The 26,701-nt window shown below is 38.7% G+C and overlaps 1 protein-coding gene across 1 annotated transcript in view; it reads left to right on the forward strand.

Annotated features, from left to right (window-relative positions):
* The window catches only part of SLC35F1 (solute carrier family 35 member F1), a 220,878-nt gene that overhangs the window by 124,891 nt on the left and 69,286 nt on the right, over positions 1-26,701 (forward strand). The window contains exon 2 of the mRNA XM_056488595.1: positions 787-962. Coding sequence (XP_056344570.1) covers positions 787-962 — 176 coding nt within the window. The remainder of the gene's footprint in view (positions 1-786; positions 963-26,701) is intronic.

Below are 26,701 nucleotides of genomic sequence, written 5' to 3' on the forward strand. Positions count from 1 at the left end.
TATAGCCATTTCTGCAGTGAAGAGAAAATTATAGGAAGACAGAGAACATGCACAAAAGAAGAAACTATTTGGTACCTGTGGGGAAAGAGAATGGGGTTGTAATAGTAGAATACAGAAGCTACTGGAGATGAAAAATAAGAAAAACACATTAAAGCAAAAAGCCTAACCAGAAAGTATGTTCCTAACAACCAGAAAGAGACAGGAAGGGGAAAATTGGAATCTCCTGTTCCCATCAAGCAGAAGAGAAAGTAAGCAGTGGGAAAAATTAAAGAAAATATAAATATATTTGTAGTAGATGGAAAGAATAGTTTATATGATGAAATGTATATTCATCTTGATGCTGAAACATGATCCTTTATCTTCTTTTTCTCTTTGACTGCTAAATCCTGAAAGAACTGTGTTTCCCACTGTGTCTGAATTATACTCCTGGGTCTTTCTGTTAAGGAGGATGGTCAAAGGAAGCTGTATTGTGTTTTGGTTGATTTAAACTATCATTTATCCTTTGTGAAATGTGAAATGCAAAATTGAATGGTAGAGATGTACCATCTGCTGTTGTTTAACATGTGAATAAAAGCTACTTCGTTGGCACAGTGTTTATGCTCATGATAAGAGCAGCAATAATGGAAATGTTATGTTGACTATACCCAGCAGGTCCCCTCGTTGACTGAAGCATCGTGTTTCTTCCATGTCCCAGGAATGTTGAACGTGATTCCTGGAGGAGGATGAGCATTTCCTCCTTAGTGAGGAGGCTGAGTGCTTTATGGCTGTTATTCTCATTCCTTTCAGGGATCTCTTGCTGTCTGTGGCACTTGGCCAGGTACTCTCCCTCCTTATCTGTGGCATTGGTCTCACAAGCAAGTATCTGTCAGAAGACTTCCATGCCAACACACCTGTTTTCCAGAGCTTCCTCAATTATATCCTTCTGTTCTTGGTCTACACAACAACACTAGCTGTCAGACAAGGTAAGTGTCTCTCTGAAACTGCTTTATAGAAAACAGTGGGGATAAAGGCTTTTGCAGAACAACAACAAGCAATATGATTTAGACTCATATCCCACTAACATTTGTTCCATATTTACATTACCTAGAAATATGTATTGGATGAACTGAAAAAAACACCAACAAACCTTCATTAGCAAAGAATGAATGATTAGATCTCAAGGACCAGGGTGCTACCTAAAAGATAAAATAAACATCAGTACTTTTGAATTCTGATTGTTCTTGCCTTGCTGGGAAATACTAGTATACTTTACTTATATAGACTAAGAAGGGCTCAGATGCAAGCAAAGAAGAACTTGCTAGTTCTAATTGCTGATTATGGCAATTCAGTAGTTCACTTACTAGACAGAAAGGAACAGCAGCCAAACTCTGGCTGTTGGGAATTAGGAGATGAAGGGAGGGATTTCAGGGTTCTCTCTCTCTCTCTCTGGGGGGAAGTTTGGGTAGAGCAGGTCTGTGGCCCTATCACTGCTTTGCCATGGGGCCTGTGTAACCAACCTGACCTTCAAAATGAGAAATGCATTATAATATGCTTTGATGCTGTTTATCTAATGATCCTCTCTTTGACAGTCTATCCATAACATGGGGGTTGTGCCTTTCCTGCACATCCCTCCCTTCTTTGAGGTTTCGTTTCTAGATGAGGTGTGGGAAGTGAATGCATTTAAGTACGTTTCTCAGCTACTCTTCTTTCTTGTAATAATTGTATTTATTCACCTTCACAGAACACATACACTAGAAGCTAAATAAAAGAGAAAAAATATAATGTCTTCTCCTGACATAAGGAGGGTAGAACTTAGAGGAGGTAGAGGAGGATAACAACTACAACATGTATTAGCTGTGGTACATTTATCAGCATACTGAAAAGTTCATGTTTCTTTACAGGAACAATGATTGTTGGATCGTTCTTTGATGTTACGTTTTCTAAGGTTTTGGGAACAACCCTGAAGCTTAAGTTCTTCACTCATAGTACAATCTTGTGATACAATGCTAAAAGCAGCAAGGACTTAATTCTATGCAAAAATGGAACAGTCGAAAATATATCTCTGTACTCCAACACAAAGCACTTAAGCATATTGCAACATAAGTTTTATAAACATTGGTCCCCACTGACTTTTTTCAGAGGTGATAAAAGCCAATGTGCAAAGGAAATGTTGGCTCTTATATAAGGAGAGATTGCTCAGGCAGTGTTTCACAGTATTTCAGTTTGTGTAGGGGGAAACATCACCTCATACTTTGCTCTGCCAAAGGTTTTAAATGTGTTATTAGTAGCAGCTTTTTGGAGAACGATGTTTAAAAATAATTATTCTGAGTGTAGGATTACCTAGATATTCACAAGTTCTGTCCCAGAAATGTCCTTCTCTGGACTGATTTAGGTACTGTGGAAGGCAAGTCCCTATATGGGCTCTTAAATAGATTTTACTTTTTTGAAAATGCTGGCTTGTAAGAGGGTGTACCCATATAGATACTGCATTCTGCTGTGCATTACAGAGGCTAATTTGGAATAATGTTTTATGCCTGGTGTATATTGACATCTAAAAAAATGCTATCAAGCACTCTGCTTTACTCATATATAAATATGTGTTTAAAAGGTATTTTATAAATACCTTTTCTGAATCAGTTTAAAATATAGTGGTGGAACAAAGGAAGTTTGTCAGAAATATCTGTTGTGCCAATAAGATAGATTTGGGAACTAAGTGGTAAAGTGCTAGGGGTTTGTGGAAAATATTTGCTGGACAAATGAAGAGGGCTGGGGAAGGTGTTTGAAAAAGCCTGTAGTTAATTACAGACTGTACAAATAACTAGAGCACATGTAAAGCATACCAATGGAATTGTCTGGAAAAAGAGCTGTCAAAAAAAACCCAAAAAGATGGCTTCATCCAAAAAATCCAAATTAAAATTGGCTACAGAAGCCATGTAAGCAGTGGTCCAGGCATTCAGCATAACATTCCTGCTGGATGGTATAGCACTACACAGCCTATTTATTTACTCATTCATTTAATGTTGCCAGCTGACTGAGCCTGACATTGTCTTTTTCCTTGTCTATCTATTCAAATCCATTATCTGTGTTTGTTCCATTAAAGCAGTTTCTCTAGTAGCTCTAATCATGTGGCTTCGTTAACAGATGGAAATCACATAATAATATTAATGATGATTCTGAGTGCTGACATCATCAGAAAGCTTTTTTTTCCTAGTACAGTTCTTCTACTCTATTCAAGACTGAACATTTTTTAAATCATTCTCTTTCTCCTTCAGAAATTAAACCATCATAAATTGATTCATAGTAAAAATATATCCCTTTGTCTTTTTCTTTTATTGCTTTCCTAAAGCTTGGGATTTTTGCAGACATGTTCTGTTTAAGGAGATGTCACTTGAGGTAGCCAAAAACCCCCTGAATTCACTGTGGGACTGAAAGCTGTAATTTCCTCAAGACATAAAGAGTTCCTCTTTCTTTAGAGGATTCTTCCAAATTTTGATTTACTCTGGATGCCTTTTGACTTAGCTGTCCCTCGCTGTTCTTATATCCTCCCTGAGTGATAATGAAAAGGTAGAATTTGCACTGGTCTCTGAAAATCGTCATTAGCAGATGATTAAAGCTCCTGAGCTTTTCCCTGACTAAAGCCTTCTGCAGTGAATGCTCAGCTTCCAGCAGCTAAAGTTAGCCCAGCATCCACAGCAGCCCCTGCATTTTTATATTGTAAACTGAGATTGTTTTCCAAAATAATTTTACCGCAGCGCTCACTCTAATGGATACAAAGATTAGGATTGTCATCTTGCAATGAATAAACATGTCATCAGATAGTAAAGAGGCACAGTCCTGCAGGTGTCAGAATCTCTGAGTGTTTAAAACTTCATTTCCATGTTGAAAAACAACAGCAACACAAAAAAAAAAAAAAAAAAAAAAAAAAAAAAAAAACCCAGAAAGAAACTAAACCAAAACAAAAAAACCCAAAAAGCAAAACTAAACCAATTAACACCCCCCTCAAAAAAAACCCCAAGAAGCAAAACTAAACCCAAAGCCCTCCAAAAAGAGACGTTTCAAGGAGTAAAAGTAGACTCAATAGGACTCAATAGTTTTAAGCAGTGAAGTCCATGTAAGTAAGGCTTTTCATCATTATTGCAACTTGGTCCTCATGGACAGAAATAGAAAGTGACAAAAGCATTGAAGGTGATCTGTTCTTGTGAGATTTTCATATGGGCCTTAAAACATGGATCCCACTCAGGCATAGATCATGAAAAAGTGAAAGAATTTGTCTAAACTAGGATTTTTCTGATGAAAAATAAATCTGCCAAACATTTAACAGGTAGCCAGGACATCCTCAGTTCCTTCTCTTGAGATAGCTTCCTCTCATGCCTATTGTTTTCACAGCCAAAACTTGTATTTGTCCATGCTAACACCTCTGAGGAGGTTTTAACACATATTATCTCACCTCAGTCTCCTTGTTAGCAGAGGATTCTGCTTAACAAAATCTTGTAGGGATACTTCCCTTATCCTCTGGGTCAAAAAGAAAAACCTTGGCTATCAGTAAGAAAACCCTCAGGTGGGTGAAATGGAGCTATGGGACGTAGAGCTGGTGGAGATTACTTTTAGCACCTTAAAAAGCAGTAAGTGGGAAATTGTCCATAGTGGACCAGAAGGTGTTAATTGCTAGCAGCCAACATGGGAGCAGCATCAGCAGCTTGCCACCAGAAATAAATTACTTCTAAAAGCCACGTCACATATGCTACAAATGAAAACAACACATCCACTAGACATCATTAAAAACAGAAAAAAATACTAAACTGCTATTTTTTTGTTATTCTGGAAAACAAGAAGTGAGGGAGCAATGGAAGTGTCTTCTGAACAGACGGGAACCATAAAGCCTTGGGCTCCACATTGAAAGCTGTTCCTTGGATTTTAGTGCAACAAGTTACTGAGTATTTTCAGCCCACCAGTACTAAGGGATGGCAATAACTTTCTAGTTCAGAAACATTTTTTATGAATCCCTGTATGAATTCTGCTTCTAGGCCAAGTGATGAGGTTATATCATCTGTCAATGGAAATAGAGTTTTCCCTACAGTGATGTCTTAGGTTTGCCATATAATTAAAGGTGATCTGTGCCCCTGAGTAAGCCAGAGAGTCCTGTGAGACTGGTAAGATTGCAGACCTGTTACTGACATACCATTTTTTTAAGCATTTCTGTCTTAGGGTGGTTTATGCCATTAGTATATCAGCCATATGTAATTTCCTGATGTGCCTGCTATCCAAGTGTGTATTATCCATTTGGATAATGGCACTCCTTCCCAGCATCACTCCTACTTCACCAAAGTTGACCAAAAACAGCTAATTGAAGGAAAATAGAGCACTCTGTAGGGGTTGCTTTTTTCCACTGCAATGCTTGTCAGCTATTTATTGAATAATACAAAGGGTAAACGTCTCTTTTTACATAATTCCATTCCACTAGTAAAGGCACATTAATATAAAGCTAGTATTATGCACTTAGGTACACATAAAAGAATTTCTTTTAAACCAGCACCTTTTTTTTTTTTTTTTTGTTGATTGCCAGTAAGAACAATCTTGTCTGGGAAACAAACAAAGTATATGATTTAAGCTGATCAAACTATATTAGAGATCATGTACTTTGGACAATATATGTTGTACCATTGAGACAAAATGTGTTCTGGAAAGGCATTGATCCTGTCAGAATTTCCTCTTCACTGAGGATGACAGGGATTGATTTTGATTAGAAAAGATCTATTTTCACCATTGTTCAGTTTCCCAAGCATGCTCATGCCACTGCTGTAAAACAAAGAGCTTGGTTATCCCTCCAGACAAATAAAATGTTCAGAGCTGCAGCCAAGTAGCTTTATTGTCCTGTCTACCTGTGATAGAAGGAGTCCTTGGGTTCTCAAGGCAACAACTCAGCCCACCCACTGGCCTGCAAACACGTGGCAGACGTTGCAAGAAACTGTGGCATTGTCCTTGGAGCACAGGGAAAGGCATGTCCAGCTGGCCCCTCTCTTCCATTTAACAAAAGTATGTAGAGATAGGGCAGGGGGAAATGGCTTTAAACTGAAAGAAAGTAGGTTTAGATATCCAATCCCTGAAAATGTTCCAGCTGGGTTGGATGAGGATCTGAGCAGCCTGGTCTAGTGGAAGGTGTCCTTGCTCATGGCAGGGGTGTTGGAACTGGATGATCTTCAAGGTCTTTTCCAACCCAAACCATTCTCTGATTCTATGATTCTCACAGTGCAAGGTGCTAAGCTCATTCTGGGTTGTAAAAATGAAACACAGCAGCAAGTGTGGCTTGGAACCAGTGAAAAATAATGACCTTCAGGTCTTTGGTATTCTCATAGCAGCACTGCAGAATCTCCCTGCTGTGTTACACATTGCTGTCTGCAATGCACTTTCTCCTAATTACTCTGGGCTTCTAATTAGGGATGCCAAACCATGTGGGATATGTTTATTATGAAAATGGTCAGCCAAATAGTCCCTTTGTTTGGGATCTGAAGAGCCCTTTTCATATTCAGAGGGAATTCTGTACTTTAGGAGAAATGAAACTAGAATGCTGCCTATTTACAGACACTTCAAATTGCAGAGATCTTTTTTTGTAATGTGCAATTTTCAGTTTTGGATAGCATGCTCAGAGGAGCAAGGATTATGATATGTTATGTACTTGGGATTTGCCTATCACATCGTGGACGCCACAGCAAGCTAGCTGGAAAAAAACCAGTGTGACTAGAGCCAGATTTCTGTTCAGTTCCATTTACATAACAATTGTGTTTGTGTTTGAATTTTCATTTCATTTCTGATTGAGTTTTTAAAATTTCCTGCTATAAAATGTTGACTGCTGCTGCTGAATGAACCTTCATTATTTTACTCTGTAGGTGATAACAATTCAGTGAGGCGTCAAACTTTTCAGATATGTAAAGTTTTCACATAGAACCTTGGGATTTTTTTCTTTATGATAGTTGCTCTAAACCATAGAATTTCCCTTCCCAGTCCAGTGAAGTCTTCTTGCATTCTTAGCCATAATACTAAAAAAAATGCAATTGCAGCAGTCTGATTATTCCACATAGCTGGAAAGGCAGTATAAAAAAAAAAATAAAAATAAAAAAAATAGACCATATTGGGGAATATAAAGGGTTAAAAGCAGTATATTTGACCTCTGTCTTTTGTTTTGGTTTGTTTGGCTATTCCTAGCAGAGAGGTTGGATGGTTTTTAATCCTCAGGGGATTTTTTCACTGTCAGCTGTTCTTGTTACACTGACCAGCAGACAGATGCTTTCTGCTTTGGCTCTGCTGCTCCTTTCCACCTACACAAAGGACCAGGCATCTCAGGGCTTAGTCAATTTTCATTTTCATCAGGTGTGTTTTGCTTTGCCAGCTGTTTAACAAGGTACAAATAGACACTTACAGAGAGGAATCCTGGCCCCAAACATGGGGCAAATAAAATGGCAGGTAAAGGCTCAAAAAGCCCTTCAGCTTTTTCTTTCTAGGGCTATTTCTCTCAGTGAGGTGTTCCCGATTGTTAGGAAAGGCACCTGCTGTCCAAACCCACAGCATGCATCCCGTCTTACAAAATACCTTTCCTTTTTTTAATCCTGGCCAAACTGGCGCATTCTATGCTCTTGCATGGTATCATCAGAATAAATCACATGCATCCCATAGCAAGTACAAGCTGAAAATTGGGAAGAGCTGTTCCTCTAGGATGCAGGTGGCAGCAGTTAAGCGTGAGCACTGTGTGTCCTGGTTTAATGATGCAGTCACTAATACAATCATGATAACCCCAAAGCAATAAAGGCTGGGCTCATCAAGCATCCATGCTGTAGCATTCTTTGTAGTGGTATCTCTTGATCCCTGATGCAGCTTATTCAACCCTGAGACACCTCTTGGTACGAGGTTGCTTTCAAAATAGCTTTGGTGCTCAAGGAAGTATCCTTTGTGCCTTCAGAGGCAAAAGCTGCAAGAGGGCATTGTGTGAAAGGGTAGGAACTCCTCATTTTTCCTGTGCCTGCTGATGCAGATAACAACACAGGAAAAAAAGGGAGTTCTCTCACCCTTCTCTTGACCTAAATGAGAGAATGGGAGGTCTTGTCCACACAGAGAATGAATTTGTTCTAAAGTTGCACTAGGGGTAGCTCTCCTTGTAAAAAAGTCCCTGGAGGATTCAAATCAGGCAGTTCAGATTACTCTCACTTCGGGAAGCTCAGACCTGGTCATCTTTCTGTTTGCCAAGTTTATGCCCTCAGCCAGTACCTTCCAGACACAGCATTCAGATTTGCACCATGGTTCACAGACTGGTGCATATTTTATGAGAGCAGACCTTACAGGCAGAGTGCAGTGAGCGTGAAAGGGATGCTGAGCTTTAGGCTGGCCAAAGTCCTGGGTGATGGACCATGTTTGCTTCAAGATGCTGCATCATTGCTGTGAGGCAATGTCTGTACTGAGTATACTACTTGAGAAAAAGGCAGTTTTACCCTGGAGGTAAATGTACGTTCATTTTAGGAACATTTAGCCAGCTGTGGCCATTTCATGCCAGTAAGCCCATAAATAGGAACCACAGATGCAATGATGGGAAACATTGCAGTTACTCAGCTCACAGCTGCAAAATCACAGGTAGCTATGGAATTTAGCAGAATCAAAAAATCAGCACTATGTGGCATTTCATACTGTCATGCTTTTCTTAGTGATGCCAGCACCTAAGTCTGAGAGGCAAATCTGCAACATATATTTGCAAGCATTTATGCTTGGATCAGGATTTAGATTTTGTTGCTGAGCCTGGGAAGCTCCCTCCTTGCTTACTTTTCCAGGAGCCCTGCCAGTCCTTTGAAGACAGTGCCAATCTGAACACAAGTCTGTGAGTTCCTGTTTGAGAAGGTAAAGCTCATCACCAGAAGGATGAGTGGGCAGGCTCCAGGAAGCTCTGAGGAGCTGCAGTTTGTATCACTCATGCATCCTGCTGCTTGATTATTGTCCCCATCTCTGCAGATGCCATTATGTGTATTTGTTCCACAGGCACAGATGTTGTAGGTGAAAGAATCAAGGCTTTTGAACGGGTAGAAAGCAAGGTATTGTATGGCACAGCCTTGGAAGTGCTGAGATACCACGGCCATGAGCACAGATTGAGCTTTGAAACTTAGTCCACAGTATTAGGGTATTGCAGAGGGGTGAATGTTGTTCTCAGTAATTTTATTTGAGGGTAATGAAGCTCCCTATGTAGCCCAGATTGCCTCACAGTATGTCAAATAATAAATTGTCTCATAAGGATGTGAGCTGAATCACAAACACTTGATTTTTTGTAGAATTAAGGGATAACTGTCCTTTATAGAGGTAGTATATGAGTCTGGCTCTTGTTAATACATAAACATCTCAAGTAGTGTTTACAAAACCAACCATCCCTTCCCACTTCAATGAGGAAAGTTAATGGTTCTGATAAAATAGTGCACCCTTGGTCCTACAGCTGTAAGCAGAATGCAAGGGCTGTCTCTGCCGCTTCATGCAGTATTTCCCTGTGATTTATGGAATATTTCAACATTCATCAAGCCAAACAGCAAGCCAGGGTAGCAGGATCCACATTCAGCACACGTAGCTCCAGTGTTCATATGGGAGATTTGAAGTGTGGTTACAAGATGATAACTGTATTGCCTGAAGGAGATAAGTCCCACTTTGCCAGAATGGTGCTTTGTATGTAATTAGTGTAAAAATTCAGAGGAATAGAGTTTATCCTTGCCATCGTCTTTCTCATTAAAAAAGAATCATAATGAAAGAACAAAGCAGTCCCTGCAGTGAATTGAATTGACTTCCTAAGTTTTCATTAAATCAAAGACTCAATAGCATCCCATTTTGAAGAGCCCAAGTACACAAGACTTGCAGCAAAGTCCCTGTGAAGATCACATCCTTTCTGCAGGTTTGGAAGTACTACCTTTTCTAAAATACGGACTATAAGACAGCATGAATCAAGGGAATAAAAAGTTGTGCCAGTAGGATAAAGCTGTATTCTCAACTTATTCTTCTGCCTCACACTTAATACTTAGTCCTAACACAAGCAGTGATTTTGTCTTCTTTAATGTCCCTTGCTACCAGGTAATAAATATGTTCATTGTTACAACTAAGTACATCTTTGAGGCAAAAATGTACAAATATCCTGTAAGTTTATCTGCCACTTTGTAAGCAATTTTTTCCTTTATATTTGGCTGAACTCTTAGCTATTGACAACTGGTTGCCTTGAATTCCTGCCACATTTCTGGATGGTAGTGCTGTAATAATGACTGCAGCTTCATCTGAGAGGATGTTTATAAATGTAGCCCTCAATATTCAAGGTGCAGTTGTGCTCTGTGCTCTCCCTTCTGCTCATGAGCTGCTGAGTACAGGTCACAGGACACCAAGTCACTTCTGGGAGGTGCTTGGGCTGCAGGGAGCTGGGGACTTGAGGGTGCTTTAGACCCAATTCACTACAGAGCAGAGCAGCTCAAGGTCATTAGCAGCCAGTTCTGTTAGAACCTCCTAGAATGCATTACATTTCCTGATTTAACATTAAAGAGGAAAGGAGAAGGATAATATATGCTGTCTGTCATCCTCCTCCATGTCTTGCACACATTTCCCTGATGAGAGGAGGGAGCTTTGAGGTAAAGGTGGGAAGCTTTGCTGACAGCAGCTCCAAATACACAGGGGAGGAGAGGCCATGTGCATGTCTCAAAGGAGCACTTACCCCTTAGTTTTCTGTTATATCTCAGTGACATTCAGCTCACAGGGATATTTTTGTAACTGTTACAGAAATATAGCAAATAAGGTTTCAAAGGAAAATTATGCATCTGTGCCTTTTTTGAGTTAAACATTAATGAACTTGCTTCTGTGCAGACACTAGAATGTTTACACAATATCACTTGTCCATGCTGCTCTGATTATTTGTCTGTGATCTGATTCTTGGTTTTGTTTTGCCTAATTCTAAAGGAGGTTTTAATACCCCAGAGTAGAAGTGGACTGTCACTATTTTAATAAGATGGATCTGCACTGATTTGCATAATTGATGACATAAGGGAGGGAGTGGCGTGTTCATGACCATAAATTTTGATATATGCTATTTGTTTTCATTGCTAATCAGAATCTTTGGTCTGAATGTGCTTTCAAGTGTCCTATTAAGATTTCAACAGCTTGGTGTAGAAAAAGAAAAACTAGTGCTCTTATTTATCAAGTTTGGCATATAAGAGATTTGTTTCCATTTAAAAGGACCTGAGGAAGTTTATATTGATGGAGCTTTTCCATGCACATGCATCTAATTATATACATGTGTACATATAAAAAAACCCTCAAACTATGTATTTTAGGTAGAATTTATTTTTAGAATTATTTTGTATTGCTTATCATCCCGAGATCACAGAACTTCATGTTTTCCTGAGCTAGGCTTCATGCTCATTTGGGCAGGCATATGATAAGAAACAGGCCACTAGGAACATTTCATGTCCACTCACAGCTTTTATAACAATTCAAAGAGATGAAATGCCACAAAGGGAACAGAAACTTGCCAATTGCCAAGCTTTCCATGGGAACCAAGTCACCAGTGAGCTCTTCCCAGGCATGGATGTGAATTCCAGAATGCCTGGATGCTGGTGAAGGACCCTATGGAGTCTTTTGCAATAATGTGCTGAATTGGATTAAATTTTGTCTTGAGACAAAATGTCTTGTGTTAAGATTGTATTCCAAAGCTGAAGAGAGCATCAAAAACACTTGAAGGATTCCATGAACTTTTGATGCTCTCATGACTGAGCCAAACCTGATGTAGAAATGCTTTTTGGAACTGGTTCCTGCTAAAGCTGGAGGTAAGGGGTCTGCATGAACTTGGCCATTGAATCAGGCAGCCAGCAGTCATTGGGTTGAGATCTCATTGTCTCATGGGTTGAGATCACTGGGTTGAGTGGTAGGCTGGCAGGAGCTAAAGTTACAGAAACAGCTTCACAGTAGGAAGTCTGAGTGAATTTTAAGTGGATATTGGACATGGTCCTGCCTTGGTCTGTGAGAAACCACAGCATGTCAGATGGGCAAGGTGGAGAAACCCTGCCAAGGGCCAAGCACATTGCATCAAAAAGATACGCCCTGATATTTTAGTTCCTTTTCCAGTAATAGCACAAATGTGACCACTGTCACATCCCAAGTGATGTGTTCCTCTTCCCACAGGTGTTTTATACCTATGGCAGACTGCCTCTGGGAAAGTGCTGTGCTGTGGATCTATGGGAAAAGTAATAATCACTGGAAGTTACTGAGCAGAAACAGGACTAAAACTTTTACATTTCTCCCCACACTGCAGCTGTAACACTGAAATTGAACAGATAATACCTGGGAATGCTTGTGAATCTGCAGTGCATGATTGTCTGAGATTTGTGCACTCAAACCCACCCACTTTTTCTCTGGTGAACAGAATATTAGAAATGTGGGAATTCAGCCACTTTTAATTTAGCAAGGATATTGGATGTGTTTGTTTCTTCTGTTGTTGTTCACATAGAAAATATAAAATAGTCTGTTTTTATCAGAAGATTATTTCTCTGAAGCATGGAGTAAAATAAAATCAGTAAAAAAAAAAGTAGGGTTCTTTTTTATTTGAAGGATATGGCACACTGCAGAAAAGAAATGTGTTGCTGCTTCAAGGTGAGAGAACTCAAGTAATATCTCAGAACAAACTGCTTTTAAGAAGACAATTGTCAGTGGTACTTACAATAATATTTTTTTGCCAGTAATATAATGACTGCTCAATAGAATCTTTTTACAAAATAGAGAGCACACTCACCAAGATCCTTTCAGGAGGCTGTTGAAATAAGCATAAGATACAAGGCAGCACAGAAGTTTGGGCATGTATATATAACTACTTCTCCTTGTATACTTGTTTACTTTTCTATTAACAAAAGTGTGTGATTGCAAGGAAGAGTTCCCAGAGTGTCTGTGGAATAGTTGCACCTTGATGATAGAAACATTTTTAGCAGGCTGACTCATTTCATACATAGGCTGTATTTCAGTATCTCTGTCTATAAGGATTGTATCCATGCCTAAAGCTGTAGGAAGACATGTCATTTTTATGGCTGATGAATCTATCTTTAAAATCACCTTTGTAGAAACAGTCTTGATTTAAAAGCAAGGTGCTTGTTTCAGTTGTCAAGCAGTGAAGACAGTGATAGCCTTCTTTGTAGAGAAAGGAGGAATCTAAAATGTAGAGGTGCTGTGTCAACCAACTTGTATGGAAAAGTACAAGGTGCTTTCTATCAATAGGTATTTCTAAGCATATGTACACACCAAGTATTTAAAAATATTTAACAGTGTGTGCCACTGGAAATTCAGCCTTAAACAGTCAAATAAGCGCAAGCCAACTTCCACAAGAAAGAAAATCCTGTCTTCAAATTTGCACATGATGTTTCTGCTTGAAATTTCCACACTTACCTTCATTTTTCTTTACATGCCCACCTGATAGCACAGCAGCAACTCATTCCAGATTGGAAGCTGCTTACTGCAAATTTTCAGGTCCTATCAATATTCCTTCTCAATCTTTTCACAAAAGAAGTTTTATTAATCCAGTATTTCAGATTTTGTACAGTAACCTGACAAAATGGCATCTCCTGTTTTTCTTCATGTTTTGAACAGTGATGTCAAAGTGGAAACTCATTGTCAGCTGTCCCTGTTGTGTGCATTTCTTCATATGCATTTGGTGAAGCTTTGGTTTATTTCCATAATGTTAATGAATCCTGCTTTGGTGATGGAACAGTCTATCTTCTGTTAATGACAATATTGACAGATAAACTGCTTGAGTGTGGTTTTTTTTTTTAATTATCTATGATGCTATTAATATTTTTCATTATTGCATTTATTTTGTACTTTCCTGAGCTCTGTTTAATGTTTTATGGATTTAATCTGTTATGTACATGGTTGTATTTAATGGACTTGTCCAATTATTGGTTATAGATGTAACCAACAACTAAAGAAGCAGAATTTTTCACAGAAAAAAATTTCTCTCTGGGTATTGAGAGAGAGATTATTGGCAGGTATAAAAAGCTGTAGAATTAAGGAAGAGCAGGTGATGGAATCAATAGCAGTGATGTTTGCTATTGCCTTTTGCAGTCTCATAGACAAAGATTAATATTAGCTATTTGGAATTAATTAATTGTAGAAGCCAAAATTTATATCTTCAGTGAAGATTTATGAACAAATTATTGATAGTGATTTTCAACTGAAAATCATATCCCATATCAACAGTGCCATTAAGAAATAAAGCAATCCCCTTCAAGGAATTTAGTAAACTATATTTCTTCATTACAACTTAACTTTACTACCTATTAACATTGTAACTTCAAAGCAAGGGCAATAAGTATTTTAATAGATACACTAGTAATAAGTATTTCAGAGCTTTAAATGATAGTGAGAAATGTTTTTCATTCACTGTCTTCTAAAATTATATTGCCTAGTGATAATTATACAATCATAAAAAGTAGTAAGACCTACTAAGTTAAATTTGCAAAGGAGATTTTGTGACCCAGTTGAACCACTCACTGCATAGCAACCACCTACTAAATTTAAGAACCAGTATTAGGAAAGTATCTTCCAGAGATAATATATAGATACAAGAAATCATGTTGCAAAGTTTTCAATTAGGATTTTTATATTTCTGTAAATCTTTTGCCAAGCACAAACAATGCTTCCTTTCAGAAGTGGGTACCATGTAGCAGGTAAATAAAATATTAACATGAGAAATTGAGTTTGGTGAGGCTTCAGGGAGACATGGTCAGGGAAGAAGTTCTTAGGAATGTTGTCAGACATCTGCAAGGTGGGAGAGTGCAGAAAACACAAATATTTGCTCTGAAAACCCCCCTTGCAGCCCAGCAGCATGCTTAGAAAGAGGATTGTTTTTGTTGTGTTGGTCCATTCACTATGCCCTAAGCACCAAGGCAGTGGGTGTATGGCAGGACTGTGCAGTCCCCAAACAGACACTCCAAAGATTGCAGTCAGCCTTTTCTTCTTAGTAGGGAAGGCACAGGAGTGCTTCCAGCAGCAGTGCCCAGATTCCTCCCTGAGACATGCCTAGGTCACTCTTCCCCTCTGGTGGTGAAGTGTTCCCAGCATGGGAAAGTGGTGCTCAATCAGCCATGTGTCACTGCAGGAAGGATTTGAAGTGCTGCTGCTGGAACTCTGGTTTTGCTGGTTTGATTGACAAAAGGACTCTGAGGGAACTGCTGGGGAAAGGGACTGCAGACAGGGGCACTTAAACGGAATAGATCCTCAAGAACCATTTCCTGGAGAGCTGGTCTCTGGTTTCCCAGCTCTGAATGGCTCCAGAGTCACAAAGTGGCATTGCTCAGTGATCATCTCTTGTAAATGCTCAAACTGCCCTGTGTCCAGTGGTGAGATGACCGAGAGGAGCAAAAGGGATTTCAGTTCCTGCATGTGGAAATAGAAATCTGTGGTTTGCCTCTGTCAATCTGTGTTTGCCTCTAAAGCAGGCACAGGCTGCAAAACCAAGTGCTCTGGATACCTGAAATCACAGATGGCACAGTCTCCTGATGGTTACAAGGTGGCTGTTTGGGCAGTCAGGTTTGGGCTTTATATTATCACTAACCACATCCAAATTGCAAATTTGTGGGGAATTTGGCTGTTTATGGACAAGAGTTCTTTCTAAGTCCTTGACTGCCTCAGGGAATGATTGTTCAGTGAAAAATTGTCTTTTGATGTTGTCCAGTTCTGGTTGAGAACACCAAATAACATGGAATGTTATGAACATGGAATTTATGTTTAGAATTTGGTTGAACCCGGCAAAAAGCAAAGTGCAGCAGAAACCAATTTTTTATTATAACTTCAGAATGCAAATACATTATGATCTTTCTGTAGCCTTCTGTAACATTTTGGAGGTTGCATGCAACAAAATCTGCAGAGAGATTGCCTGAACAGACAAACAGACATGTAAGTCAAGGAAACAAAGCTGTAGAGAGCTGTGGGAGCTGAGACCAAAACACTGATGTAGGCTTGCAGAAAGCTGAGTGAGTCAGCATGCCTGGAGAGCAGCAGTTCACATCCTCTGTGTCATTTGAGAGCCCTGTGTTGCATCTGTGATCAGAGGAATTCCCTGCTGATTCCATTTATCCCTGCCACACCAAAATAATTTTTATGCTGCTTGTCCTACTGTCAGTGCCATCCAAAGCTTTATTTCTCTTCTTAGTTTTGATTTCCTCTTTTAGAGTCCTTTCATTTGTGTTTGATTCCATTCCCTGCTTCCCTGTCTTCATCCTATAAGCATTTTTATAATTTATTCAAAATATTACTTATAGATGGGATTTGCTTCTTAACTGATCACATCTTTGAAATTATCATCAGATGATGCATTTGATTGTGAATGAGGCATTAGCTTCTTTTGTACTTACTCCACATTAATATGTTAGGAGTAATTTTTATTCCAATACAGATTCATGTGGATAAAACTTGATTACTATTTTTAGGAGGAGAAAATAAATGAACATCAAAGCAGCAATATTGGGTCCTACAAGGCATGCTGTTATCAAAATAAATGATACAATAAGACCAAATTATGAGGTAATTTCTCAGGGCCTTTGTCTGAAATAATCAAATGTATAAAGGTGAAATATGTGCCATAGAGCAAAAGAAAAAGAAAAATACCTGCCTTTTAGAATGTTTTCTCTGTCACAGAGTTGCAATTTCACTGTTAGTAATGGATTGCATCCATATCCAAAATACAGACAGAAATTGAATAAAATTTCACAAGGATTTGATTTATGTATAAACTGTAATAAGAATTTTTCATATAGATGACTTTTGAGGAAACAGGCTATTTTGAAGTCAGGCATTTTATTAACACAGAAGAGTCCAATCAGCTTTTGAGCTATATGCTCTAGTAACACAGACAAATTTGCATTTCTATCTTTTGGAAATATAGTAAATATGAATAGTATCTGATAGGGATTTGATGATTAAACATTTCATCACAAATACTGGTGCAGTTAATCTGAGCAGGATAACCTTCTCACAGCTGCTGCCATGGAAATAAAACCAATGAAGTTATGTTTGAAAGGTGTGCCCCTTGTGGTTAGAGTTCAGTCAAGCATGTTCTTAGGGAATTTGCAGATTCTGTACAGCACAGGTTCCTACAAGGCAGTAAATCACACCAGAAACACACAGATTATCTATCTGTCCATCCGTCCATTACTGTGGCTGCTGAGTGCCTTTAAAAGCTATTTTATTCTAGATGCCATATGTTCAAATGCATTACACAACAAGTTTAAAGTGTCAAAATTCTATTTCTAGCTTTGATTCAGTGTGTAACACTGAACAAGTTGTTTAAAGTATAATCTTACTCTTGTTTCTCTGCTGTGAACAGGAAAGAAAATCAGCAGAGGCAGTGAAGCGAACTGCCAAACATTGTGCTTTGTACAGAACATGCTGCCAGCTTTTATAGAACACTGTTGTAAAGAGATTCATGACAATAAATATGTCCATTTTTTCTTAAAACCCTCGTTTAATTTTGTCAGCTGAAAATACCTTCTCTGAGTTTCATAGGAACTATGATTCTTACATGGTAGCAAAGAAAAGTTTTCAAACATGGAATCTCAATTTCTTCTTACAATATCAATTTACTGTGTTCAGCATAATGAGATTCTGTAAGCTCTCTCCTAAATTTCGAACGAGATAGTTCATTTGAAGGAATTTTTGAGTATTTGTGGTTGACTGTACTGAGAAGGGTGCCTGCCTGATTGATAGGTTTGGTAGTTGGCTCTCTGAAAAGGAGACTGCACATGCCCATACTCCTTGTGGCCAGAGGAAGATAAAACAATGGCAAACGAGTGAAAAGACTGAGCAGTGCCATTGATGTTATGCCCAATGCATGCAGTTTGTCTGCTGAGCCAAGCTTTGAGAAGGATGATAGAGTGTGCAGCCTTCACTGAGCGCAGAAGTGTCCCATGCCACCAAAAGCTCACAGCCTGATGATGTTTTGTTACAATGGCTGCCTGCTCCCTCCACTTGTAAAAGGAAGAAAATCTACTGGCAGCAGTAAAGCTTGTGAAGAAGGACAAGATACTACTTGCCACTTTTGGCAGTTGAAGAACAAACTCTAAGGAACATACTGAAGCTACTGTGTTTACCTGCATGCCTGCTATGGGCCACAAGGCATTGCAGCTGGAATCCAGCATCGGAATATCCTGCAGCTCGTGTGGCATTAGCTGTGTGAAGGGTAACATAGGTACAGCTGTGTGCTGGGTGACATGCATTTCCAATCCAATTTATAAGATCCCTTTCAGTCCTTGTGGCCTGTTGCCCCAGCAATGGCCTAAGTTGTTCATTCTAAAACCAGTAGTAATGACTTTACCATCTCACCCTCCCACTCAGCAACAGTATGTGGCAGTGTGTTCCTTCCAGTAACAGTGAATCCTCATTCCCTGATTCTGGATGATCACTGTCAATATTTTTTTGTCTGGCCTTGGCAGACTGCCTTTTGTCTTCTGGCTCCAGTAAGTGAGCAGCTCCTCCTTCCCTGCTGTTCCCAGTTGCCTTGTTAAATCCATCATATTAGAAAGCTCAATTTCTGTGGTAACGTGCAAGAAAAGCCACCTGATAGAGAAGCTCTCCTGTGTTTCCTTTTCACACTTCCTGCTTGGTTCAAATGACCTATTGGCAACTCTAGCTAGCTTGTTAGAATATTCCTTCCCCTACTGATGTAACAGCAATGATCCCCTTTCTGCAGGTCTGTTTTGGTACAGGTGGTAGAACAGTATTGAACCAATTCAGGGTCTTCTTTCTTGTTCCCTATAGAAACTTGGAGTTCCATGATATTTTCTGCCTTCAACTGCCCACTTTTACTCAAGGAGTTGAAATAATCTCTGGGAAGATTTCTTTATTTTCTAACACCAACACTTTTGAATTTATCTGTAATATGACCTAGAACCCGTGAAGTATTCTACAAAACAATGTCATTAAAGCTGGTGTGTATCCTACCTAAATGGATCTTCTGCTGTTTCTGAGTCTAGATAAAAGTAAGGTCATGTCTCTTTATTAATAAGAGCAAATTCACAAAGAGGAAGATGAGAGAGTTTTTAATTTTCCAGCTGAATACTGCAGATTGCTCTTGATGTCTGACAAGGTTGGGCACAGCTAAAGGAATACTACTGACATTTTAAATGACCATAGAAATGAGGAAAAAATGCTTTTGATCTTTTCCATCTCTAAACAGGAGTCCATAGTGATAATGCTTTTCTACTGTAGCTGCAGGAGTAGATATGACTTAAGTTGGCCCTACAGCCAGGTGGGAATGTAGCCTGCTATCTTCACTAATTGCTTATGAATTAAAGTAAAAATAGAGCACATGGAGATTGGCTTTCCAACACCTTCCTTTAGACAAAGCCTGTGAGTGTCATGCCATGGTAGTAATAATACTGAAATTTATACCACCCATAAACCTTTTATAGCAGTGTAATTAGTTGGGCTATTAGTGCTACCCGAGCTTAGCCTTATTTTATTGCTATGAGCACAGCCTGTAATCACATAAATGGTAATAAGTAATAACACTTAAGGGCACTGTATAAACTCAAGCATTTTAGTCTCTCTGGTGAGTCCTCCTTGTGAACAAAACTAGGGGATCCTACAGCTTTTCCTCTCCTGTGGGTACTTGTTTCCATGCTCTGCTTAGAGGGTCCTCTAGTGCAAAATAAAATTGTAAAACTTCTGTTCTTTTCAGTAATCTGACTCTGCTGACTTCTGTGCTAGGTGCAAAGTAGGCAATAAATAGGAAGAAGGAACTGGATTCAAAGAGTTTAGGGACCATTTCTGCTAATCAGGTGTTCTCAATAGTAGATTGTTCAAATGAGCTTCTTATTGTCTTGTGGTTTGTGCTGGTTTATAGAATTAATATTAGTCTATAAATAGGGCAGTATTTTGTAGAAGATGCAACTCTTAATTTATAATACCTTCTTGAATAGAAAGCATAGTCCATTTGGCTTTGCAACTTGCTGCTAGGTTTGTTCTGTGCCCTGTAAAGGAGATTGGATGTCTGTTCCCGTTGTGCATCACTCCACATCTCCAGCTTCCCTCCCAGTTGGCCTATACCACCATCTAATGATATTTCTGCTATTTCTGGATCTCTAGTGCAAGTCAGCTGGTACAACATCAATTCTGTGTTGTAACTCTGGTGAGAATAGAGTGTTCACAAAACCAAAATGGGATATTTCCTTGTAGTGTTAATAGCCAGAAGGAGATTCACTGTGCTGGTGAGCAGGTTTTTGAAAGGAATTAAATAGGCCAGGAACTAACTGCAAGCAAATTGGTCAATAGTCATCATCCAACCAGAATAAAATGAAATTTAATTAAGTGGCCTAGAATGACTGTATATCAGTCATTGGGCATCCTTCCCACATTAATAATCTAAATGCACTAGGGAGGGAAAAGTTGTCAGTGCTGATCACTCGATTTGGAAGGAATTTAAAAGCATGTTTTAAACCAAGCAGCAGGTGAGAGGCAGGGAATGACCCAGTCTGGTACACCAACCCTGAGAGCAGCCCCCACTGCAGCTCAGGTGACAGCACTGCCCCAGCAGCTGGCTTTTGTCTTTGGTCATCTTCCAGAAAAAAGACCCCAAACAAACTCATATCTGTGTGAGAACATTATTTCTGTTGCATTTATTAGAGCCACCTTTGCAGCATTTTGCACCAAGCTGTGATAAACATTAATGTCAAAGAACATAGTTATTATCTTTTAGATTTCTGACTTCCAAGGTTCCAGTTACATAAATGCTTTCTTAACACTTCTTATGCCTGATATCTTCCATTCTTGAGGGTCTTTTAGAACTCCCCAATCTGTTGTTTTGGGTACATGAAACTACTAGTAGATGTTTCTTAAAAGCATGCCATCTTCCTGATTTGTTACTCTTGTAAAATAAAATTAGAAAGCTGAATTCAAAACATAAATATATTTGTCCACAAAACTGCTAGTCTTCTGAGCACTGTAACTAGAATTATCACAGCAGAATTTGTAAGGAAAAGTTGAATTTTAGACTTCATCACATTTTTGGAATGCTTGAATTTATAGCATCATGTCTATTATTCAAGAACTTTCAATGCTTGTGGATTTAATGAGATTTTGTTGGACAGCTTCTCTAAAGATCAAATTTTGGACTTCATCTCTATTACGTAGAGTTTCTTAGCTCTTATGGATTATTGCTTCTGGGCTGGGTGGGGGGTCAAGTCCCTTGCTGTTTTCTCTTTATATAGTCCTGCTTTTTCAGTTTTTACATGCTACTGTTTAATTTTAAAGAAGTTTTTAGTGTTTTTCAAGAAAAAAAGCCTATTATTAAATCATAGAGTACTCTGCTACTTGGAAAATATGTCAGAAGCATGCTCCAGAGACTTAAATATTTTTAAATTGTTTATTTTTCTATAAATTTTCTGCTTCATTACAAGTTAAGCATCCATAAATTGGTCTCATGCTAAGAGAGCTTGTAAACCCTGAGGGCCTCCCAATATAGCCAATACCATAATTGCTTTTAAGAACATCTTGGGTGGTTTCCTGGTGTGCTCCAATACAAAAGTCAAGAAATTGTAGTTGAGAGACAGTCACTTCTGCCCTTGAGGTTCTTTTGTGATGCAGTTACTCTGAGATGAGAGATTAAAATGTAATGTAGGAGAAGAAAATAAACAAAGAACAAAATAGAGCAGCCCATTTAAATTTTCCAGGACAAAATCCTGATTACAACTGGCCAAGTTTCTCAGACAGGTATTCTATGAAAGCAATTGCTGTAATTGAACCAGGTGTGAGGTAGTTACAATCAGGACACATTCCAAAGGACAGTTACTCCTGACTTATGGTTCATCCATATTTGCATTGCAAAGAATATTCTGAAACTTTCCTTGAGGATTATTAGAGGTTTGCAGTTTGGCAGCTTCTTTTTGGAGTTCTGTTGTAGAATAGCTGCTTAATATACAATGAATTTTTTATGAGCAGAGAGAAGAAGCATTTTTTGTTCATCTGTGTCTTGGATTGTTGGACATACTTGGTTCAACATAAGGTTCCATGGATAGGTTTCCATTCACAGCTGTCTCATCAATTAAAGCTCTTTGAGATGAAAGCAACAAAAATTGCTATCCTCATGTAATATTTAGAACATAGGCATCTAAGAAATGTTGTCTACCAACAGATAAAAACTAAATTTTTTTAAAAGTGCATTTATTTTTGTAATGGATGTTAAAAGTGCTTGTTTTACCAAGAAACTGGAACTACCCTATTAAAAAATAGATTATTATGTCTCAATCTAACAGACAGGGAATGCAAGTATGTCTGAAATACAAAGAGGCCCATTCAAATAATGCTGTGAAACCCTTTGACTTCTTTGCTAGTGCAGTGCAGATTTAGATAATGTAATTATGTGAGAAAATCATGCACAATATAGTCCTTCACATTAAAGGAATTTCCCAGAACTTTCTAGCTGTACTTACTGCTTCCCAGCATAAGAGGACAGAAAGTTGCCTTCTTTGCAGTATAATCTGCCCCATGCCAGATTCAGTATTGCTCTGTCTTTCCTTTTTCTTGCACTTTTATTCCCACATGGAGTCTGGGATCAGCTAAGGTTATTCTTATCGAGAAGCAGCTTCAAATTCTTTCTGATAAATGTGTGAGCAGGATGCTGCAGTGTGGAAGCAGGAAAGACAGCCCAAGGCTGGAGCCAGGCCTGGTTCCACACATCCTTTGTCAAAATTCCTCCTTTGCCTTCTAGTGGGAGTCCATTAATCACCTGCTCAGCAGAGAAAACTGTCCCTTTTAGGTAATGAAAGAAAAACAAGAGAACCTTACTTTTGTTTGTTTGGGATTTTTATTACTAATACCAGTTTTCTTTAGTTATTCTGTCCACGGAGATCACTCAGAGTTTTGGCTTAGACATGTTCATCATGGAAGTGATCACAGTTATCCTGTAAGGATTGTTTTGTCATTGGGCAACAACTAGACTTGACCCTTGATTTAAAAATCAGCCTCAGCCAACCTTTTTTTTTTTTTTTGTCTTCAATTAAAAGAACAATTTGCATGTACTGATTTTTGGAGGCTCAGTTACTTCTTTTCACCTGTTTAATTTACTGCTGTGTGCTTGAATACAATCAGCTATTAGAAAAAGAATTCAAATGAAAAATTGCACTTGAAGATATAAGCAGGTGTTGTATTAAATAGCAGCTCCTTCATCTTCCTCTGATGAAACCCAAAATTGCCTTTGCAGTTCTATAGGAGATGTATTTTATAGATCTGGTTAGTTTGTATTGTTTGCTAGGTTACTTTTCAAATGTTATTGCTGAAAATAGAAATTGTTTCGAATTTCTCTATATTTTGTTGAGTTCTTTAATTAAAATATGAATTGAAAGACAAACTCTGAACTTTAGCTTTTCCTCAGTTCAATGGTATTTGGATTTGAACAGAATTTATTTCCCCTGGTTTTCTGCATGCAGTGTTTTACCAAGAAAATATTGATCAGCAGCAGTGAAATGTTTCAGGAACTTGTTATTTTTCTCAAATGTTTCACACTGTTTCATTCTTTCAAAATGCAAGATTACCCTTTCAATATTTTCCAAAGTGAAACTGTTGGGTTTTATAAGTGAATTGCAATATTTAATTTTTACATCAAAATAAACTGAATGTAGGTTCTTTCAAGTCACGTACTGTGCAGCCATGCATGATATGTCATCTCATGCCCTTGGATTACATATCTAATAGTGGAATAAAGCATATCTTATTTAATTTCTTACCATTACTCAAGGATTATTGATGGAACTTGGCACTAACACTCTTTGCCTGTATTTACCACAAAACAGGAATTGCTACGTGGCTGCTGTGCCACACAAATTTTTAAGGCACCTTAAGAGTTAAAGAGTATATGCTGAATTATCTATTAAAGTTTTCAATAACTTTTAGCCTTGGTAATGAACACTCCTATCAGATTTTTACTGTTACTTTTAATTTTGTTTTATTAGAGGGTTGTTTTTTCATTTCTTTCCAATCTCCCCAATCTTCCAGACTTTTCTTTATTTCATGGCTAATGCTTCAGGCATCTTACCTGGACCTTGCAGTGCAGACTCTTAAGATGACAAGTGTCTCTTGGGGTCACAGCAGAAGCAAATGCTCACTTCTTCCTGGACAACAAAGCTGTGCCAGTGGCCCTTCTGTCACTATACTGTTGGCAAAACAAACAAACTTGGTAGGGTTTCTTCAGCTGGGTTTTTTCACTTTATCTAACTATGGTGTAATAGCAGGTTTGCTGAAAGCTCACTGAAAACCTCAGTGCTGATAAAGTCCTTACCTCTGTTTCCTGACAGAAGTCCTTATAAAGACTCTTTTTTTGCCTCTTTCCTCCCATTCTCCAGCTGCCTGCTTCATCTGCTTTCTCTTACTGGGCAGCTATTTTAATTTCCATAAGACATGGGAGTTTTAGCAGTAATTCTGACCACCAGAGGTGATTTCTGATCCTTCATCCCTGCCATGGTATTCTTGTGTTTGACTCTGTTAAACTACCTCCTGATTACAAAAGCTCCAAGACTTTAATCAACAGTAATGACAAGCAACCCCTGATGGAAACCCAAATTATCTGTAAGCTTTTGCAAGGAAAATTTTGTTATTACTCTGGCTGCTTACAGGAAGATTTATGTTCAGGATTCAAGGACAGATATGAATTACATATTATGAATCAACAGTTACTCTAATTTAGCTACAATTTGTATCATATGAGAATTGGTTCTGTGGTGGGGTTCACAGGAGACCTGTTGTGGGTGATAAGCATCACAAGAAGAGTGAGGTTGTTGCAGATCTCTCTGTTGGTGGCACTGGTGGTTACAGTCATTTGGAAGCATTATTCCAGCTGGAACAGCCAGGAGTGAGAGACCAACAGGAACATAAGCACAAATGAAAGGAATATAAGAAATGTTCAAGTTTCACTGGTGGAAGTGGGAGGAGGGCAATCTAAGGATGACTTAAGAGTGACTTTACCCTACAAAGGAGGCAGACTGTGAGTAATGAATGAACAGTGACATTCCCAAATACTTCACTGACTTATTGATTTCTTAAAATTTTGTCTATGATTAATTGAACCCTTACTTTTGTGTTATAAAGTCCTTGAAGCAAATCCAGTGTAAATGTGCTCATCAGGCAATAGCACTGTTCATTTTCTTTGTCTTCCTCACAACAATGACTATCAGAAGAGCAAATAAGCCTCTGCAGACCTCAATACTGTTTCTTCTGGTATTTTAATCAGTTTTATGTTTATTTTAGATATTCAGGTCTTAAAGTGTAAATAACATACTAATTATTTTCTATTAAAATTAAAAAGTGAGTCTTTAACTTTTCATGGATATGAAAATGCTTTCAGATAATAATCTGAAGTGCTAAAAAGCAGAAAGCAACTAAAGATCATTGAGCTCAACAATCAAGAGCAAAATTAATTATGTTTACTCTTCTCATTGCGAGGACACCCCCATTTTAATTTTAAAGGAATGGAGATGGTGAATCTGCCTTTTTCATGTGTGTAACCTACAGAAGTTCAGCAGTGTTGGATCTCTGTAGCTCCAGTGGGATTAAAGCCTGTTCTTTAATCTGCAGTTACATCCAATATACTTCAGATGTGCATGCTGACTGCCAAGCACTACAGAGCTAAATTCTAAAAAATAATTTGGTAACATTAATTTTCTTCTCCTTGCTATCTAGTCCATGCTCAGCACATTCATCTCAACTCAACTCTCAACTGTTTTAAGAACATAAAAGTAGATGCATATTCTTTGACCATCAATGTCTCATCAATTTTAACTATATGCTTTCTAAATTGCTTATGAGGCTAAATACAAGCCTGGATGCCAGACTTATGAGCTGGCCATCTGTGGGCTAACAGTTGCAAACTGGTGCATTCTTTCATCAGCAAAATGCTGGCCAGGCTATTGCTTCAGTCAGCCATGGCAGCAGAGAAAAAATCAGACAATCCTTAGCATTTATGCATATTCAGAGGAGGTCACCATGTTCACTCAGTGTCAGCTGCACATGTGCTCTGGAAGAGGCACAGACAGGGGGAGCAGCAAGCAGGGAAAGTGAATGATATTACTGGGAGGGATACTTTTATTCTGTGCCAGAGTCAGCTGAAAGTGCTGTCAATAACCAGCACCATAGGAGAGTAATGACTGCAGAAGACCTCTCTCCCACAGTGAGATGCTGCAAGGGCTGAATGCCAGTCAGGCCCCTCCTCTTCTGGCTGTGCACCAAAAAACATTCCCTTTGTTTCATGCTTGTGTGGCTGATTGAAGCTATTGTTTACCCTGGCTCCTTTATCTTTTTCTCTCCCTTGGGGAAAAGCAAGAGTTGAGTTGGGGCTTTCCCTCCTCTGAGAGCAGCCACGAAGGAAATCAGTCCCATTCCCAATTAAAGACTGCAGTCCTACAGGGGACTGATTTGGCTGTTGCCTTTCATACATTCCAGGCTGGGAATAGCACAGAGATGGTGGAAGGACAAACTACACAATGGTTGCTGGATCTCACCACTTAATTTCAATGCAGAACATTCATATGGTTTCCCTAATTTCAGAAATTTGCCTGATTTTGGGTACTAGAACCAATGATAGGCTGTCATTATGGGATGGGGAGAAGTTTGAACTGGGTAGCAGTTAGCTGTCAGATACCACTCAAAGAAATCAGAAGTCTGTTGAATAATTTAGTATAGGTTAAGGAAACATAGCACTGAA

The sequence above is a fragment of the Oenanthe melanoleuca genome, chromosome 3 (genome assembly GCF_029582105.1).
Source record: "Oenanthe melanoleuca isolate GR-GAL-2019-014 chromosome 3, OMel1.0, whole genome shotgun sequence".
Classification (NCBI taxonomy): Eukaryota; Metazoa; Chordata; class Aves; order Passeriformes; family Muscicapidae; genus Oenanthe; species Oenanthe melanoleuca.